At 44.4% G+C, this 18,172-nt stretch overlaps 1 protein-coding gene across 1 annotated transcript in view; it reads right to left on the bottom strand.

Moving 5' to 3' along the window:
- Positions 1-12,049: 12,049 nt before the first annotated feature.
- PIP5K1C (phosphatidylinositol-4-phosphate 5-kinase type 1 gamma) overlaps positions 12,050-18,172 on the bottom strand; it is an 81,117-nt gene continuing 74,994 nt past the window's right edge. Inside the window, exon 19 of the mRNA XM_081338936.1 lies at positions 12,050-17,058. Within this exon, the coding sequence (XP_081195062.1) occupies positions 17,056-17,058 (3 nt within the window). The 3' untranslated portion in view covers positions 12,050-17,055. The remainder of the gene's footprint in view (positions 17,059-18,172) is intronic.

The raw sequence follows: 18,172 nt of genomic DNA, 5'->3' as shown, positions 1-18,172 counted from the left end.
ATGTTAAGATGGGTAGACTTCAACTTCCAGAATTTCCCCAGCCAGGTTTCTGGGAGTTGAAGCCCACCCAACTTAATGTGGCTGAGTTTGAGAAACACTGCTCTAGAATGTGCGATTGGCAACCCTGTTAAAATGTATTTGTTTGTGAATTTTTAAATTATTTATATCCCACCTTTATTATTTTTTATAAATAACTCAAGGCAGCGAACACACACAACATGCCTTCCTCCTCTTATTTTCCCCACAACAACAGCCCTGAGTGGTGAGTTGGATTGAGAGAGGTCACCCAGCCAGCTTTCATTGCCTAAGGCAGGACTAGAACTCACCGTCTCCTGGCTTCTTGCCTGGTTCTTTAACCAAATTGACAAATTGATCATGATGCCTTCAGCATGTTAATTTACTCGTGACATTGACATAAACATCTTTAAGACTATAATTCCAAGGCTCTTCTATACGATGCTTGAACAACTCGTCTTTTTCATATGGGTTGTTATCAAATCTGGGGCCTCAGACTTTGCACCACACACACACACACACACACACACACACACACACACACACACACACATACATATGCATATACTTACATACACACACACACACACACACACATAAAGGTAAAGATGACACACTTCTCCCAGAAGAACGAAGCTGAAGCCACCAGCCTGAGGATGACGGATTAGATTTCGTAGAAACGTTGCCCTGATACCTCCAATTCTACGTGGGGGAAAAACCCGAATGACCAAAGATCTACATACAAACACCTGCGAAAACCTCAGAAAACACACACACACACACACACACACACACACACACACACACATATATATATATATATATATATATATATATATATATATATATATATATATATATATATATATATATATATATATATATATATATATATATATATATATATAATGTATGTATGTTGCGGTGGCTCAGTGGGTTAGGACACTGAGCTTGTCGATCAGAAGGTCGGCAGTTTGGCGGGTCAAATCCCGAGTGCTGTGTAACAGAGTGAGCGCCTGTTACTCGTCCCAGCTTCTGCCAACCTAGCAGTTCGAAAGCATGTAAAAATGCAAGTAGAAAAATAGGGACCACTACGGTGGGAAGGTAGCAGCGTTCCGTGAGCCTTTGGCGGCCACATGACCACGGAGACGTCCTCGGACAAGCGCTGGCTCTTCGGCTTTGAAACACGGAGATGAGCACTGGCCCCTAGAGTCGGAAACGACTAGCACGCATGTGCGGGGGAACCTTTACCATATATTGCTAATAAAGAATTAGGGAGGCTGATATTTATTAGCAATTTGAATAATTTACACAAATAATGAACTGTCGTAAGTTGTGACTATAGCCTACCGATAGCCTTGGGTTAGGCTGAAACAGGAAAGAAGATTTAACTAGCAAGGTATTCAAAAAGACTTGACAAATACTTAACACACACAGGGGGGCTTTCGCCCAGGTTCGCCTGGTGCGCCAGTTGCGGCCCTATCTGGACCGGGATGCCCTGTGTACGGTCACTCATGCGCTCGTGACCTCTCGCCTTGACTACTGTAATGCTCTCTACATGGGGCTTCCCTTGAAGACCACTCGGAGGCTCCAACTGGTACAGAATGCGGCCGCGAGAGTTGTCTTGGGAGTTTCCCGGTACTCCCATGTTACACCTTTGCTCCGCGAGCTGCATTGGTTACCAGTTGTCTTCTGGGTGAGGTTCAAGGTCTTGGTCATGATCTTTAAGTCCTTACATGGCATGGGTCCGGGTTACCTCAGGGACCACCTGCTGCCGGCGTCAACTTCCCTCCGCCCAGTACGTGCCCACAGGGAGGGCCTCCTCAGGGTGCCTCCGGTCAGGGAATGCCGACTGGTGGCCCCCAGGGGGAGGGCCTTCTCTGTGGGCGCTCCGGCATTATGGAACCAACTGCCGGTTGAGCTCCGGATGGCATCAGACCTCCGAACCTTCCGCCGCGGGCTGAAGACCCACTTATTTGAATTAGCTGGTCTGGCCTGATGGGGAATATGGGTTTTTAAATTGGTGTTTTTTAGTACTTTATTATTGTTTTTTAACTGGGCACTGGTTTAATTTCTTTTTAACTTTTGTATCGTTATTTATATATGCCCTGTGAACCGCCCTGAGTCCCTAGGGAGAAGGGCGGTATAGAAATCAAATAAAACTAAACTAAACTAAACACACACAGAGAGACACACAGAGACACACAGAGACACACAGAGACAGACACAGACACAGACACACACAGACACACAGACACAGACACACACAGACATACACACACAGACACACACACAGAGACACACACAGACACAGACACAGACACACACACACACACACACACACACACACACAGACACAGACACACAAACAGACAGACACACACAGAGACAGACAGACAGACAGACACACACACACACAGATATATATATGTTTATATATTTTTATGTTCAACTTTGAATCCCTGGCAAACAAAAGTTTCCTGCCTCTTCAGGCTGAGAAATGAAGGAAGGAATCTTTTGGAGTACAAAACAGGTGTTTTTTTCTTTATTATGTATTAGATTTATATCTTTCCTTCAAGATCTCAGAGTAGCATACTTATTACTCTATCATCCGATAGTTGATACACCAACCTTATAGGATAGGATTGTTTACTATTGTATTTTCCCCACAAAGAAGCTTTGTTTGTTTATTCATGTCAAAAGCATCACAATTAAAATAAACCATACTATATGACATAAACAAAGAAGGTCATATTGAATTAAATCTTTTGTGGCCAGAGAAGTTTTGTTTGTAATCTTTGGAAAACAGGAACCTTTCTGACCAGGAATTTAATTTTTAATCTACAGCTTTGGTGTCTTTTGATGCAAGTCTCATTTCTAAATAGATGTGCCTAAGATTAAAACCAGTACAATTTAACTAAAATAAATAGAATTTTAACTGACAGTTTTTTTTAAATTAAAGCAATATTGCATGCAATAGGAGCCAATTTTAAGTGGCAGATTTTATCTATTCTTCCTGAAGTTAAAAAAAAACAGCACTAAATGAAACATTTTTTGAATGAGTATGCAAAGAATTGCATCACTCCAATTTCCTGCTTGTTCAGTTCAAAATACTCTACTGGCTGATCGCCTAAAAATAAGAGCTTCATTAAAACACTAAGGCACCCTAAAGGTAGATTTTATGATCCTCTTATATTATGTCCTCAAAATAAAACGTAATGGATGTGAAAAGTAGGATATGTATACTATAGGCCACCCAACCAAACAGAGGAAATAGATGAACTTTTTGCTAGTCAACTAACTAAGGTATGTAGGAAGTGCATCACAATAGTAATGGGGGATTTTAACTACCCTGACATCAACTGGGAGACAAACTCTGCACCAAGTGGAAGATCAAACAGATTCCTGACAAACCTAGTAGAAAACTTTGTCACCCAAAAAGTAGAGAAGGGAACTAGGGGATTAGCCATTTTGGATCTAATTCTCACTAACAGAGATGAAATGATAGAAGGTGTTGAAGCCACAGGAACCTTGGGAAGAAGTGATCATGCAATATTGGAATTCAACATTATGGAAGCACAAGCAATAGAATACAGTCAAACTAGAGTCTTGGACTTTAAGAGAGCTAATTTCAATAAACGAAGAGAGGGCTTGGGAAGGATTCCATGGATGAGAATCCTCAAGGGGAAAACAACTCAAGAAGCTTGGGAAATTTTGAAAAGTGAGATAATAAAGGCCCAGTCTAGTACAATACCAATGAAGAGGAAAAATAACAGCTCTCAAAAGAAACCAGCATGGCTGCATAAAGAACTCTCTGACAAATTGAAAAAGGACAAGTATAAGAAGTGGAAAGAGGAGCACATAACTAAGTCAGAATATCAGCAAATAGCCCGAACCTGCAAGATGAAGTGAGGAAAGCTAAGGCTCAAAATGAACTAAGGCTTGCGACCAAAGTCAAAAATAACAAAAAAAAGGTTTTTTCAACATGTAAAAAACAAGAAGAAAGTGAAGGAAATGATTGGCCCATTAGTGGGTGAAAGTGGCAAGAAGGTGACGAGCAACAGGGAGAAAGCAGAACTCTTTAATTCGTTTTTTGAATCTGTCTTTACACAAAGGGAAAAACCAGACCAACCTATCAAAAATAGTGCCATAAAAACAGAATAGAAACACAGGTTAAGATAGATAAGAAAATGGTAAGTGAACACCTGTCCAGCCTAGACAAGTTCAAATCACCAGGACCAGACGGATTACACCCCAAAGTTCTCAAGGAACTGGCAGATGTGATCTCAGAACCACTGAACTATATTTTTCAAAGATCCTGGAGCACTGGGGAACTACCAGAGGATTGGAAAAGAGCTGATGTAGTTCCCATCTTCAAAAAAGGAAAAAAAATGGATCCAGGAAATTACAGACCTATCAGCCTGACCTCAATACCTGGGAAGATTCTAGAAAAGATAATCAAACAACGAATCAGCGAGCACCTAGAGGCAAACAAAGTCATTATTAAAAGGTAACATGGGTTGGTCAAAAACAGATCATGCCAGACAAATCTTATTGCATTCTTTGACCAAGTGACAAAATTAGTGGATCAGAGGAATGCTGTGGATATACGTTACTTAGACTTCAGTAAGGCATCTGATAAAGTAGATCACAAACTACTCCTTGATAATATAGAAAAATGTGGGTTAGACAGCATCACCACCAGATGGATTCGTAGCTGGCTGACAGGCCGGACTCAGCGTGTGGTCCTCAATGGAACTGCATCTACATGGAGGGAAGTGTGTAGTGGGGTGCCCCAGGGCTCTGTTCTGGGCCCAGTACTCTCCACCATCTTTATCAACGATTTGCACGAGGGGATAAATGGGGAACTCATCAAATTTGCAGACGACACCAAGCTGGCAGGAATAGCCAACACTCCAGAAGACAGGCTTAAGATACAGGAGGATCTGGACAGACTTGAACACTGGGCGCTATCTAACAAAATGAAATTCAATGGTGAAAAAAGTAAGGTTCTACATTTAGGCAAGAAAAATCAAATGTACAGGTATAGTATAGGACAGTGGTGGCGAACCTGTGGCACGTGTGCCACAGGTGACACATAGAGCCCTCTCTGTGGGCACGTGCACCATCGCCCCAGTCCAAGGCCTTCAACTGGGTTTTATAAAACTTTTTCGCTTTAGGCCTCCACTGCTGTGTGCAAAAAAAAAGGTTCAATTGATTCAATTTCAACTTCTTGTGGGGAAAAAAAAGATCTGGCAAAGTTGGAATTGACTGATTGAACTTTTCAGTCCCACCCAGTCTGCCGTTACCACCACAGCCAAGCCCACCCAATAGGCCACACCCACCCAAATGGCCATACCCACCCAATGGGCTACACCCACCTGGCACTCGACGACACATAAGTGGATTTGGGGTTGCAGTTTGGTCACTCGGTCTCTAAAAGGTTTGCCATCACTGCTATAGGAGGTACCTTGATCAATAGTAGTAACTATGAGAGGGATCTCGGAGTCCTAGTGGACAATCACTTAAATATGAGCCAGCCGTGTGCTGCAGCTGCCAAAAAAGCCAACACACTGCTAGGCTGCATTAACAGAGGGATAGAATCAAGATCACATGAAGTGTTAATACCACTTTACAATGCCTTGGTAAGGCCACACTTGGAGTAGTGCATCCAGTTTTGGTTACCACGGTGTACAAAAGATGTTGAGACTCTAGAAAGACTGCAGAGAAGAGCAACAAAGATGATCAGGGGGCTGGAGGCTAAAACATATAAGGAATGGTTGCTGGAATTGGGAATGTGTGGTTTAATGAAGAGAAGGATGAGGGGTGACATGATAGCAGTGTTCCAATATCTCAGGGGCTGCCCCAAAGAAGAGGGAGTCAAGCTATTCTCCAAAGCACCTGAAAGCAGGACAAGAAGCAAAAGATGGAAACTAACCAAAGAGAGAAGCAATCTAGAACTAAGGAGAAATTTTCTGACAGAACAATCAGTGGAACAACCTGCCTCCAGAAGCTGTGAATGCTCCAACATTGGAAGGTTTTAAGAAGAGACTGGTCAGCCATTTGTCTGAAATGGTATAGGGCTTCCTGCCTGAGCAGGGGGCTTGTGCTGAACCAGTATACATTCAGCTGCTCCATTTTTTATCAAGTTTAGGAATTAAGAATTGTGTTTGTGTATTCAGCATTTACAGGGTTAATACAGCACCCTTAGTAGCATTGTATGTAAGAACATGTAGCATTTACAGGGTTAAACATTATTTCCTCAAGAGATGCCTTATGGGAATTGTAGTATAGCTGTATAGTGAATACCATGCTTTCTAATTAAGTAGGTGGAGCTTTCACAGTTTATTACAGGATTTCCTGGCTGTGTGCCAGGCGGGTAACTTCTTTGTTCTAACCAACTATACAACACACGTGACTACAGTTGTAATCCAGTTTAGCTGGAATGGGGGAATCACTCCCTTTTTTACCTATGAAAATAGACAGAAATGTTTATACCGGACCAGTCCACAGCAAAGTAAGTTTTGCCTTGATTATCTGGAAATAAATCCTTTCTAAACACCATTTCATTGAGTTATACTGAATGTTGTTGTTGTTGTTGTTGTTATCATCATCATCTTGTGACCTTACCCACTAACATCCCTACTGACTTTTGTTGAAAGTTGGCTTGGTCACAAATGGTGATCACTTGACTGCTGGATGCTGTAACCATTATAAATTCCTGATGGTTGCCAAGCACCCAAATCCTGATCACGTGACTGCAGATGGTTGTAAGTGTGAGAACCGATCATAAATCACTTTTTTCAGTGCAGTTGTTACTTCAAATGTTCATTTAACAAGTGGTTGTAAGTTGAAGACTACAGGTAGTCCTCAACTTACAGCCACAACAGAGCCCAAAATTTCTGTTGCTAAGCAGGACAATTGTTAAGTGAATTTTGCCCCATTTTACGACCTTTCTGGCCACAGTTACACAATCACTGCAGTTGTTAAGTTAGTACCACCGTTGTTATGCAAATCAGGCTTCTCCATTAACCGGGTGAGATTCACGGTGCTGGTAATGACCTATAAAGCCCTAAATGGCTTTGGTCCGGGATATCTGAGGGAACACCTAGTGCCAGCATCAAGCTCCCTTCGTCCAGTGCGCTCCCACAGGGAGGGTCTTCTCAGGGTGCCGCCGGTAAAAGATTGCCGGCGGGTAACACCCAGGGGGAGGGCCTTCTCAGTGGGTGCGCCTGCCCTCTGGAACCAGCTGCCCGTGGAGCTGAGGACTGCCCCCGACCTCTGTTCATTCCGCCGGGACCTGAAGACCTGGCTCTTCGAGCTCTCTGGCCCAGGCTGAGAATTTTAATTCTAATTTTAATTGGGGGCTTTTACTTTTTCAGGGACTGTTGTAATTTTTTAATCGTTTTTAACTTTTGTATTTCTTGTTTTAATTACCCTGTAAACCGCCCTGAGTCCTTCGGGAAAGGGCGGTATACAAATCTAATTAAATACATAAATAAATAAATAAATAAACGTTGCTCGTCAGAAGACCGCAAAAGGGGATCACGTGACCCTGGGATGCTGCAACCGTCATAAATGCGAGCCAATTGCCAAGGGCCTGAATTTTGATCACTGGGATGCTACAATGGTCATAAGTGTGAAAACCGGTCATCGATCACTTTTTTCAGTGCTGTTGTAACTTGGAACAGTCGCTAAACGAACGGTTGTTACGTTGAGGACTATCTGAACCTGTACACTGGGATTTACTCTTTTTCTCCACAGTGTTTTTTCTCTGTAGTGGAGACAAACCACATTTGTGGAGATCTCTCCCTCTCAGGCTAAGGGCGAGGCTAGAAAAAGCTACAAGGTCTCCTACCCTTGAGCAGAGGGTTGGACTAGAAGACCTCCAAGGTCCCTTCAAGCCCTACAATTCTATGTTCTAAGTTCTCAAAGTTGCCTGCTACGGCAGAGGAGAAGCTTCCTTTTCCAGTTCCAGAATGACAATCCAGAAAAGAAAATGAAAAGAAATAAAAGTTGAGATTTTAGACATGCTGGATTCCATGCAAGTTCTCAAAATTGATGGGTGCTCTGAAAATGATGCCAGTGGGCTGGAGTTAAGATACTCTTCCTCTGCTGTAGAAAAGAGATCTTCATGGTAAATTGAATGTTTTCGGGGGGGGGGGGGTTTCTCTGCATCCTGAGGCGAGATTTACTGGGGTGAGGTCCTATCTGAGGGAGATCTTAACTTGATCCCTGGTAAGGACTGCTTTCTGGGGCCCTGAAGGATGCTTCAGCCAAAATCTAAGAGCTAATATTTATAAAGGAAAATATGGAGAAGCACATGGCATGGCATGGCATGGCTGAGTGATGTTTCCCAGATATTATTAGTGTTATCTGTACTTCTAACGGATGACGGTGTGATTCATAAACCCTGTAAAGCAAATTTATTTTAGTCTCATAGATTAGCTTGGTACAGGCCTTGATCCAGTTTTAAGATTATGGCTGGGGAGGATCTGCAGCTCAGAGGGAGTTCTCCTCACCACCAAAATAAATCACTGGGAAACAATGAGACTATAAATTCCTCTGTTCTGCTCTGGTACATCTTGAATTCTCATATCCTCTTAGGCCAGTCCTTTAATTTTACTTCCTTGCCTTGGCAAAAGACCAAATTCACCTCAATTGTGAAAGTTGAATCTAGATCAGGGGTCTCTTAAACATGGCCCTTTTATGACTTGTGGACTTCACCTCCCAGAATTCCTCAGCCAGCGTGCCTCATTTTTTTAAGAAATAGGGTGGTTAAGAAATCACCTAGGCTTAGGGACAATTCAGGCAAAGGTTTCAATAGGGATTGGACGAGTTTTATCTAGTGATTAAGGCAGCAGACTAGAAACCAGGGGACGGTAAGTTCTAGCCCGGCCTTCAGCACAAAAGCCGGCTGGGTGACTGTGCCAATCACCAGGAGATGGTGAGTTCTAGTCCTGCCTTAAGCATGAAAGCCAGTCAGGTAACCTCTTTGTAGGGAAAACAAGAGTAGTATCAGATATTTTTGCCACCTTGAGATATTTATAAAAAATAATAAAGACAGGAGATAAATACATGATAATCATTGATACTGGTGGGCAGCTGATGGTCTCAGTAGAGAAGACCCTATATAAATAAATTCATGTGAGTAAAGGACAAGGCAGGTTCATCGCTCTCCAATGCTAGGAAGAAATTTCCTGACAGTGAGAAAAATTAATCAGTGGCATGACTTGCCTTCAGTTGTGGGTGCTCCATCACTGGAGATTTTGAAGAAGAGACCAGACAGCCATTTGTATGAAATAGTATAGTTTCCACCTTGAGCAATGGGTTGGACTAGAAGATCTCCAAGGTCCCTTCCAACTGGTATGGACACTCCTGATTCTGCCTCCCTCTCTCTTAATGGAAGCCTTAATGGTCACAACTTCTGAATACCATTCCAGAAAACCTACCCTATCATGGGCTCTTCCATCTAAATTCCTTGAACTAAAGCAGAGTATCCTCTATCTTTGCTGACCCTAGATTCTATAGGGAGTTGGATATACTACAAGGACTACACACCTTGCCTTTAGTTTCTGTTGGTCAGCATTTAAGGGAGGACATTGCCTTTCCTAGGACCAGCAGGTATCTCCAAGTCGCTGGGCTTCTTCTGGAAGGAAAGGAGCTTCCACTGAGGGTATCAAATACAATCCAAGTGATCATCAATCCCTTAAAACTAGAGAGGATCACGAGATCAAGACCATTGAGCTGAAGGACTGATAGGAGCAGCTGCTGGTCACCTTTCTCTCCTTTGACAGGAAGATCAGGCCTCAAGATACTGCAAGAACGGTGCTGGTTGAAAGACATTCTTGGCCCAGGATCTTGAGAAACTTGGGTCTTTCATGGTCTGGATGTCCTCCTGTTTTATCAATGGAGGTTGGATCAATAGAAGAGTATTTGTAGCTCAGGATTGAGCTGTGGACTAATTTGTGGTCTCTGAGCGAAGTTATCTTGCAGACATTTCATTACCAAACTACTCCTCCTGCTGATGCCATTAGCTAGTTTGGTAATGAAATGTCTTCTTAGAAAACCACCAAGTTCAAAGAGCACCAAGGACCCTGGAGATCAGCCTCAGAAGACAAACTTTGGAAGCGAAGGGGAGCTACAAATATTAGCATCAGTTTTCTGACTAGCTTGAGATTTGGATGCCTTGTAATTAAATCTAGAGCAACATCCGGTAAACCTCTTGAAATTCAGCAAAGTCAAGGTCTATGGAAATTCTCAATCGATCAGGTCATGGTTGTCCCAAAGGTGCTTTTCCAACAGGCAACTGGACTTCCTTGCACCTTTGGGACAACCATGAGCTGAATGTGGACTTTCACAGGGTTTTTTTTTCCTTGAAAACATTTCACTTCTGATGCAAAATGTTTTGAAGGAAAAAACCCAAGAAAAGCCCAGTTGCCTTTTGGAAAAGCACCTTTGGGACAAGCAAAGCCAAGGCACTTACAGTGGATCTCAAGAGATAATTTACCACCCATTGGGAAGTGTTGCTGTGGTTGGAAGCTCATGTTCTGTTTGAAGGACCTCCATTTCCTGATCCCTGGAGGTTTGGGAGTGTCCAAAATCAATGCTGCCACAAGGGCACCCACTGGGATACAGGAAAGAGCCAACCTCTCCCACTTTGCCTCAAAAAAAGAGGGGGGAAAAGGGGGGGTTCCCAGCATTTGCCACAGGTGAGCGAGTGGGTATATGTCCGTATCTCTGAGGCTTCAGGTGTCAACGCTGCTAACATTGGATGTTCTTGCTTTGACAACAGATGGAAATGCAGCCATTTTCTCTATTGCTTTTAGAATTAGTTGATGCTGGGAGGGGGAATAGGGATGAAAGTCCAGCTAGTCATATGATAATGACTTAGCCATGGGAACCAAGGACATGGGGCCCAGAGCTGATAGCATTTTGGCGGGCTGGAGGGTTGAGAAGGCCCCACTTCAAGGTAATTGGGGAATGTAATTTATGACTGTTTATTGGAGGAGGGAATTGTACTTTGTTACTCTGAATCCAGGGGAGGGGGATTTAGTTTTTGGTTTCAACTATGTAGTGCCCATACTTTGTTTCTCGAATAAAAGATTCTTTAAGGTAAACAATGCCTCCAAGTTCTTTTGAAGAGTTTCATCTGTCGGAACCATGACATCAGGTCTTAAACTTTCCCGATTACAGGTAGTCCTCGACTTACAACCACAATTGAGCCCAGCATTTCTGCTGCTAAGTGAAATATTTGTTAAGTGAATTTTACCTCAATTTACGACCTTTCTGGCCACAGCTGTTAAGTGAATCGCTGCAGTTGTTACGTTAGGAACACGATTGTTAGGTGAAACTGGCTTCCCCGTGGACTTGGTTAGTCAGGTCACAAAAAGGTGATTACAACCCTAGGACACCGCAACCGTCATAAATATGAGTCAGCTGCCGAGCGTCCGAATTTTGACCGCGTGACCATGGGGACGCTGCCACAAGTTGTGTGAAAAGTGGTCACAGATCACTTTTTCCAGTGCCGTTGTAACTTTGAATGGTCACAAAATGTAACTTTGAATGGTCACAAAATGGGCCAAGGGCTCCTTGTAGTTGGGAAAACCTGCCTCCTGGACAGTGCGGGGGACACAGGGATAGCATGCTGGCCTTCTCCCTCATCTTAGTACAGTTCTCCCTCCCCCATGGGTGTAAAGGCCTGAAAGAGGGGAAAGGGGAGTCTCTTCCCCTTCCGGTGACTTCTATCTACAAAGGTAGCCTGGCCCTTGCTCTCTGGCCAAGGGAGGAATCTCAGCAGAGAAACCATCTTTATTTATTTATTTATGAACAGAAAATCTCACCCTTGTATAGACGGGGCGGTTTACAAAATAGAAACATCAACAGAAACATCAAAACAAACCCCAATCCGTATCCCCCTCCCATCCCCAGTTAAAATTACATTTTAAAATAACTCTTAAAATGGCCGCTCTGCCACCACCGGAAGAACGCTCAGATGTCTGCAGTTGAGGGTGGGAGAAGCCATCTTAGCACCTTTAAAAAAAAAACCAACCAAAAAAACCAACCAGGAACCCCTCTTCCCTCTTGCTCTCCCCCACTTGCACTTCATCCCGACAGAAGATTCTCGAGATGCGACACCTCACCCTTCTGGTTCCTCCTGGAAAAGAAGGGCTGAAGTTGTGACCAGTGAGGTACCCATGGATCTTTGAGAACAGGAGGCTCCTGGTCTTTAAAGGAGGCCATCATGACCTGATGGATTGCGAATGGGGTCTGAATGGAGCCACTGGAGTGAGTGAGAAAGAGAACAGCTTCAGAATGTCCTAGAATCAGGGGTAGGTAACCTTGGCTCTTTTATGATTCATGGACTTCAACTTCCAGAATTCCTGAGTCAGCTGACTCAGGAATTCTGGGAGTTGAAGTCCATGAGTCATAAAAGAGCCAAGGTTGCCTACCCCTGTACCTAGATCCACCGTAGGATAATGACTATTCTCCCTGCCTCTGCATAATTCTATATTTGGACAAACACCCCAGAAGTCCCACTTTCTGTAAGAGAAAATGAAGGCCAATGAGAAAAATCTCAATTCTGAAGGATTCTCTCCTTACAACTGGGGAAGAGAAATATAAAAACACTGACATTTCCTTAGATCAAGATTGCAGCTGACTGTATAAACCAAGGGCATCCAACCTCGGCAGCGTTAAAATTTGTGGACTTCAACTGGCTGGGGAATTCTGGGAATTGAAGTCCACAAGACTTAAAAGTTGTCGAGGTCGGACACCCCAGGTATAAATAATGGTGAGATGATTATAGTGACATATACCGCTCAATAAAAAAGGGGGGGGGAGGAAATGAGGCAGTGTTTGACCAGTTTGCTTGCACTTTGACTATCAGATTAAAAGGATGGAGGTAGCCAGGAACGTTCATCACTGGAGAAAAATGCAGCATGATTGATTTGGGAGAAACAGGCCCCAAATTTGGGCAAAAATACATATTCTAAGGAGCTTTGCACACAGACAAGAGAATGATTATAAAATGGAAAGAAAACATCAGCAAGGGAATCTAAGTCAGCAGATTTCTCTTAAAAATAGCAATTAAGACAACCACCTGCCTATTTTAATGTCTTTATGAAGGTAATAGATTGATGGTATCCATCTAGACCAGACATGTCAAACACAAGGCCCGGGGGCCGGATGCGGCCCGCGAAGTGGTTTCATCTGGCCCGCGAAGCCATCCTGGAAACAGTGAGGGAATGGCCCCCACTGCCTTGGCCCTGGCCCAGAGACCCTCAGATCTGTCCCACTCCTGCCCAGGCTCCCATAGGCACCCTTGATGCGAATGATGTAGAGCTGGCCACACCCACCCAGTAGGCCACACCCACCCTGGCCATACCCACCCAGCCCCCTGAGGGCAACTGCAATGCTGATGCAGCCCTCAATGAAATTGAGTTTGACACCCCTGATCTAGACCAAGTTTTCTCAACTTTAGGAACTTTAAGATGTGTGGACTTCAACTCCCACAATCTGGGAGTTGAAGCCCGCACCTCGTAAAGCTGCCAGGTTTGAGAAACAAAACATTTTTAGCCCCTTCCTGATGTTCAGGCTAAATAAAAATGTAATTGTATCACACACTTGAAAAGCTATTTTTGGGAGCGGGAGAGAGAAGGAAAAGAGATTTCTGCTGGGAAGCATTTGTTTACGTTTGTGAGAGAAACTGTGCCTGGTTTCACTTAAAAAAAAAAACCACGCCATTTCAGCTGCACCACTTTGTAATATGCAATAATTTACATTTTGAAGGCTGAGATCCCTCTCCCAATAAAGAAGTAAATTGTGACCCGAAGAATACACCTTTCTTTTGAAAAAAAAAGTAAAGAAAACTTGAGTCTCATTCAACTGTTCTTTCTTTCCCACCCCCCTGAACACAATCCTTAAATCCTATACATTCTGTGTATAAAGCATGTAACATGGAGATGTTCTTTTAAAAAAATACTTTTTCAAAAAAAAAAGGAAAAAAAACCATATGTAAGATATATATATATCTATATATATCATATATGCACACTCAGGAAGTCTAATGTAGACGTCAACAAGTCATTCAGAATAGCATCTGGCGGTGGTCCGAACGCTGATTTTTCTCTCCATTGAAGAAACCGAGAGGAAGAAGAGGGTAGGAGCTGTCGGGTGGGGTTTCTTGCTGGGCTTGGGATGAGGAAGACGTGGTCCAGATGCCTCCAAGGTTGCCATCTTGTTCCTCTTGGCTGAAAACCACAGTTGACTCTCTTATACAAAGGGGACCTCATCCATGGCAAGAGTTCAGCAGGGGGAGACCCTCTCTCTTGCTCTGCCTACCTTTGGGCTCCCAGCCAATCAGAGAAGACAAAGCCAGCTGTGCCCAAACTGTTTGATACCCCCAAGTCAAAGGAATCAGTGCATCTCAAGGAACCTTGCAAGCATGGTCTTCAGTAACTGGCCAATCAATGGGCCAAGTGCCATTTCCATCCTTCAACTGTAAGAGCAACCCACTCTAAAAGGACCATCCCTGACCAGGTTACTCCAGATTTGATGCCATCTTCAAAACACACAAGGGCCCTCTTGGTTGCGCCTTGCACCAGGTAGAGGGAAGGAAAGGGTACCGTTTGCTCCAGAACCACCTGCTCTGCTGACGGATGGATTAGCCCACCCCCTCCAAGGATGGAAGATGCTCCATGGCTCGGTCTGCAAAGAAAGACTAAAGCTTGGCCTGCACTCCGCCCTGAGTCCGTAGCTGGCATGGGGAGCAAGTTCAAGGAGAGAAAGAAGGAAGGAGGGCCGTGCCACCTCAGGCTGAAGAGAAAGGTGCCATCCTGACAGCTGAGGGGAGAAGACGTGACGGTGGCTGGAAATGGAATCCAGGATGCTGGGAGAGAAAATGACACGGTTGAGGAGGCGGCAGGCCACTTCGGGCGCTCGGAAAGAACCTGAAGCAGAGGCCCACTGGGCAAGGTTCAGAGAAACCACTCTACCTGTAGCTGCCTAAAGAAACATTCTCAAAAATCTGTCCTAAAACTATCGTTATCACTTCAAAGAACGTAGTTTCCAGTTGTGTTCTGGAATGTTTAGCAAGAGGTTGAGAAGTTCCAGCACAGGGGATGCCCCCAAAACGAGAACAAGGATCTCCCACTTCCTCAGTCATGGAATGAGAACCTAACACACACTGGACAGCACTGAGACATTAAGTTGTCTTGTTCCCCCCCCCCTCCCAAGACCTTCTTAAACCCGCTTCTTTCTTCGCCTCCTTTATTTATAGGGAACTTTCATCCCAAAGGGACCAAATTTCAATCGATGAGAAGACATCACTTCAAGGAGGTGCTTAGCTTGGACCTCCAGGAGTCGAAGGGCCGGCACATCGCAAGAATTTCTCACCTCACGGAAGGATTACCAATAAGATTAAAAGCTGCCTTCTGCTCTTCTCTCTCTTCCGTTTCACGAGGGAAGGGCCCTTGCAGAGGCACCGAGTTACAAATATGAATGACCTCCCCCCACCCCAGAAAAAAAAAACAGCTTTTGGGCCTCTCATCAGCTGGAGCGGACAGAGTGATTTGGCTGGTTGTGAATACTGTGCCGATGAGAATAGCTTGCATCTCCAAATGCTGCTATTTAAGAGACGTCCTGCCCACCCCCAAAGCGGAGAGCGTTTGTGCCATCAAAAGAAAGGAACATGTTCACAATACTGTCACAGTTGTGGAAATCCTGCAGCCGCTGTGGGTCCGGAAAACACCCTTTTTTTTCCAGCCGCTTCCCCAAAACGAGAGGGTTTCCACATTGAATAGATGTTTCTCTGTCCGCCTTTCCTGCGTACAACCAAATTCATCTTTTCCCCTCTCCGTATTTAGAGCAGCAACATGCACGACGACAGTCTGATCCTGAGGGGGCTGTAAGCGAGTCCTCTGGTGTTTCTCTCCCCAGTGAGCTGCTTCACAGCTCTTAGAACAGAGCCCATCTTCTTAAAAAGCCGCCAAGACCTCCTAAACGGGCCTTCGTGCTTTTTTTTTTTAATCTCCTGCAAGCATTTCCGGGGTGCTTCTCTCCAATCTTGAGGACCTCAAAGCCTTTCCAGCTTTGCCGTCTTTTATGGCTTAAGTCGACCCAACTGGGTGCAGCAGGAAGCCACCTGAAGACGCTACCAAGCATAGCTTTGCATGGAACTGAGCTGGGTTCAGCCACCTTCCCCAACAAAGATGGCCGACGTAAGGGACGATGCACAACTGGGAGGAACAATCCCCCTCAAAAAGATACCAAGGAATCTTCAGGCAGGTTCCACAGCTTGTTTCGGTGGAAAGTTTCAAATCTTCATGAGCCGGCTAGGATTTAAGCATTTTTTTCCCCCCCACTAACAACTGAAATGGAAGCCACTGAGCGATCAACCCCAAGTGGCATTTGACAGACGCTCTTCCACAACTCGTCAGGCTCTCCTGCCCTTCTGCTCAGAGGCTGCCGCTTCTTCTAATCTCTATCACCAAAGGCGATTGACACCTGTAACAAAGGCCTTCTCCCCTACCCCCTAAAAGTGCAATAAAACTATTTTTGAAAAAACAAAAAAAAAACAAAAAGCACAAGCGTGCTGTTTGTGCAAAGAGAAACAAAATAAATACATGATTTTTTTTAAAAAAATGTTCACAGTATCACATACATATAAGAGAGCTACAGTAGTGCACTTTGGGAATAAAGAGAGAAAGGGGGGGGGGCAGGGGAAAAGAGAGAGGTGATGACCCAGGATCCAATTCCTCCCGACCTCTGATGTCTCTGGGACCAAGATCAGTTTGTAGGTAACTGTTTCGAGAGGTATTAATATACACATTTTGGAGAAAGGATGGTGGGAGGAAGGAGATGGGACTTGGGGCGGTTTTGCTTTGACTTTCCGGGTAACGCTGGGATGCTGAAGCACAGCCGACGTTGATGCACGACATTCTTCCACGCCTTCCCTCCGAAAAGCTGCAAGGAACATCGAAAGGGACCGCCACAAATGGCATGGGGAGGGACGCTTCTCTCGAGGAGTTTGCATAGAAGTTACTGCAGGGGGGAAGAAGGAAGACAAAAGGGAGAGAGGACAGCATTTAGAAGAGTCCAATCCAAAGGAATGGATTGAATCTCCCTGGATTTATGCTTGGGAGACGGAAGAACTGGAAAATTTAAATGGATATTGACCAATTATAGAGAAGGGCTAGTTGTCAATTGAAAAATCTAGTCTCTCTCTGAATTATCAATCATTTATTCTGGAATTGGCTTGCACTCGGAAGGACCCCAGGACATGACTCAGCCAGCATACTGTAATAATTTACTGCTAATTTTTCCTCACAACCATCTTGTGAGGCCAATCTGGGCTGAGAGACTGGCTTAAAGTCACCCAGCCAGCTTTCAGGCCTAAGGCAGGACTAGAACTCACTGTCTCCTACTGATTGGTCAAAGTCATCCAGTTGGCTTTCATGCCTCAGCAGAACTAGAACTCACTGTCTCCCGATTTCTAGCTTGGTGCCTTAACAACTGGATCAATTATTCTATTTCTGCCCAAGAGTTTAAAATCAAAAGTTTTGTTTCTCCTGAGTCAACAGACATTGGGCCATTCCTTCAAGACGGTATGAAGGCATCTGGGATCTACTGACATCATTCTTCTCGTTAGTCTGAGGACAGCTCCCTTGAGACACCGGCCTCCTTCCTCTCAGCACCATCTTGATATATCAGCACAGATGGGGATCTACTGGATGGTCAACATGGGGACGCCCTCAAGATGGCCACAGTATGAACATGCCCTGACAGAACTTTTTACAACTCCTGATAGGACTAAGATGCCGTAGTAGGGTAATATTTCTCAACCTTGGCAATTTTAAGACGTGTGGACTTCAACTCCCAGAATTCCTGTCAGCCATGCTGGCTGAAGAACTCTGGGGCTTGATGTCCACACATCTTAAAAATTATCCAGGTTGAGAAACGCTGCCTTAGGGCGCAGAAGATGCCGTCAGAATGCCCTGCTCAAGTGTTTTATTCAGAACTACAAAAATGAGCCATCCGGGCAATTGCGACATTCTATTCTCCGTAGCTGCGTTGTGTCCAATCAAGCTCCAATTCCTTTCTGGGGAAGTCTGAGAGGAAATGGGGAATCGTGAAAACCAGCACCGTCTTTTGAGGG

The sequence above is a fragment of the Vipera berus genome, assembly GCF_964194415.1.
Source record: "Vipera berus genome assembly, chromosome: 1".
Lineage (NCBI taxonomy): Eukaryota > Metazoa > Chordata > Lepidosauria > Squamata > Viperidae > Vipera > Vipera berus.
This window is presented reverse-complemented; position numbering and strand designations above follow the sequence as displayed.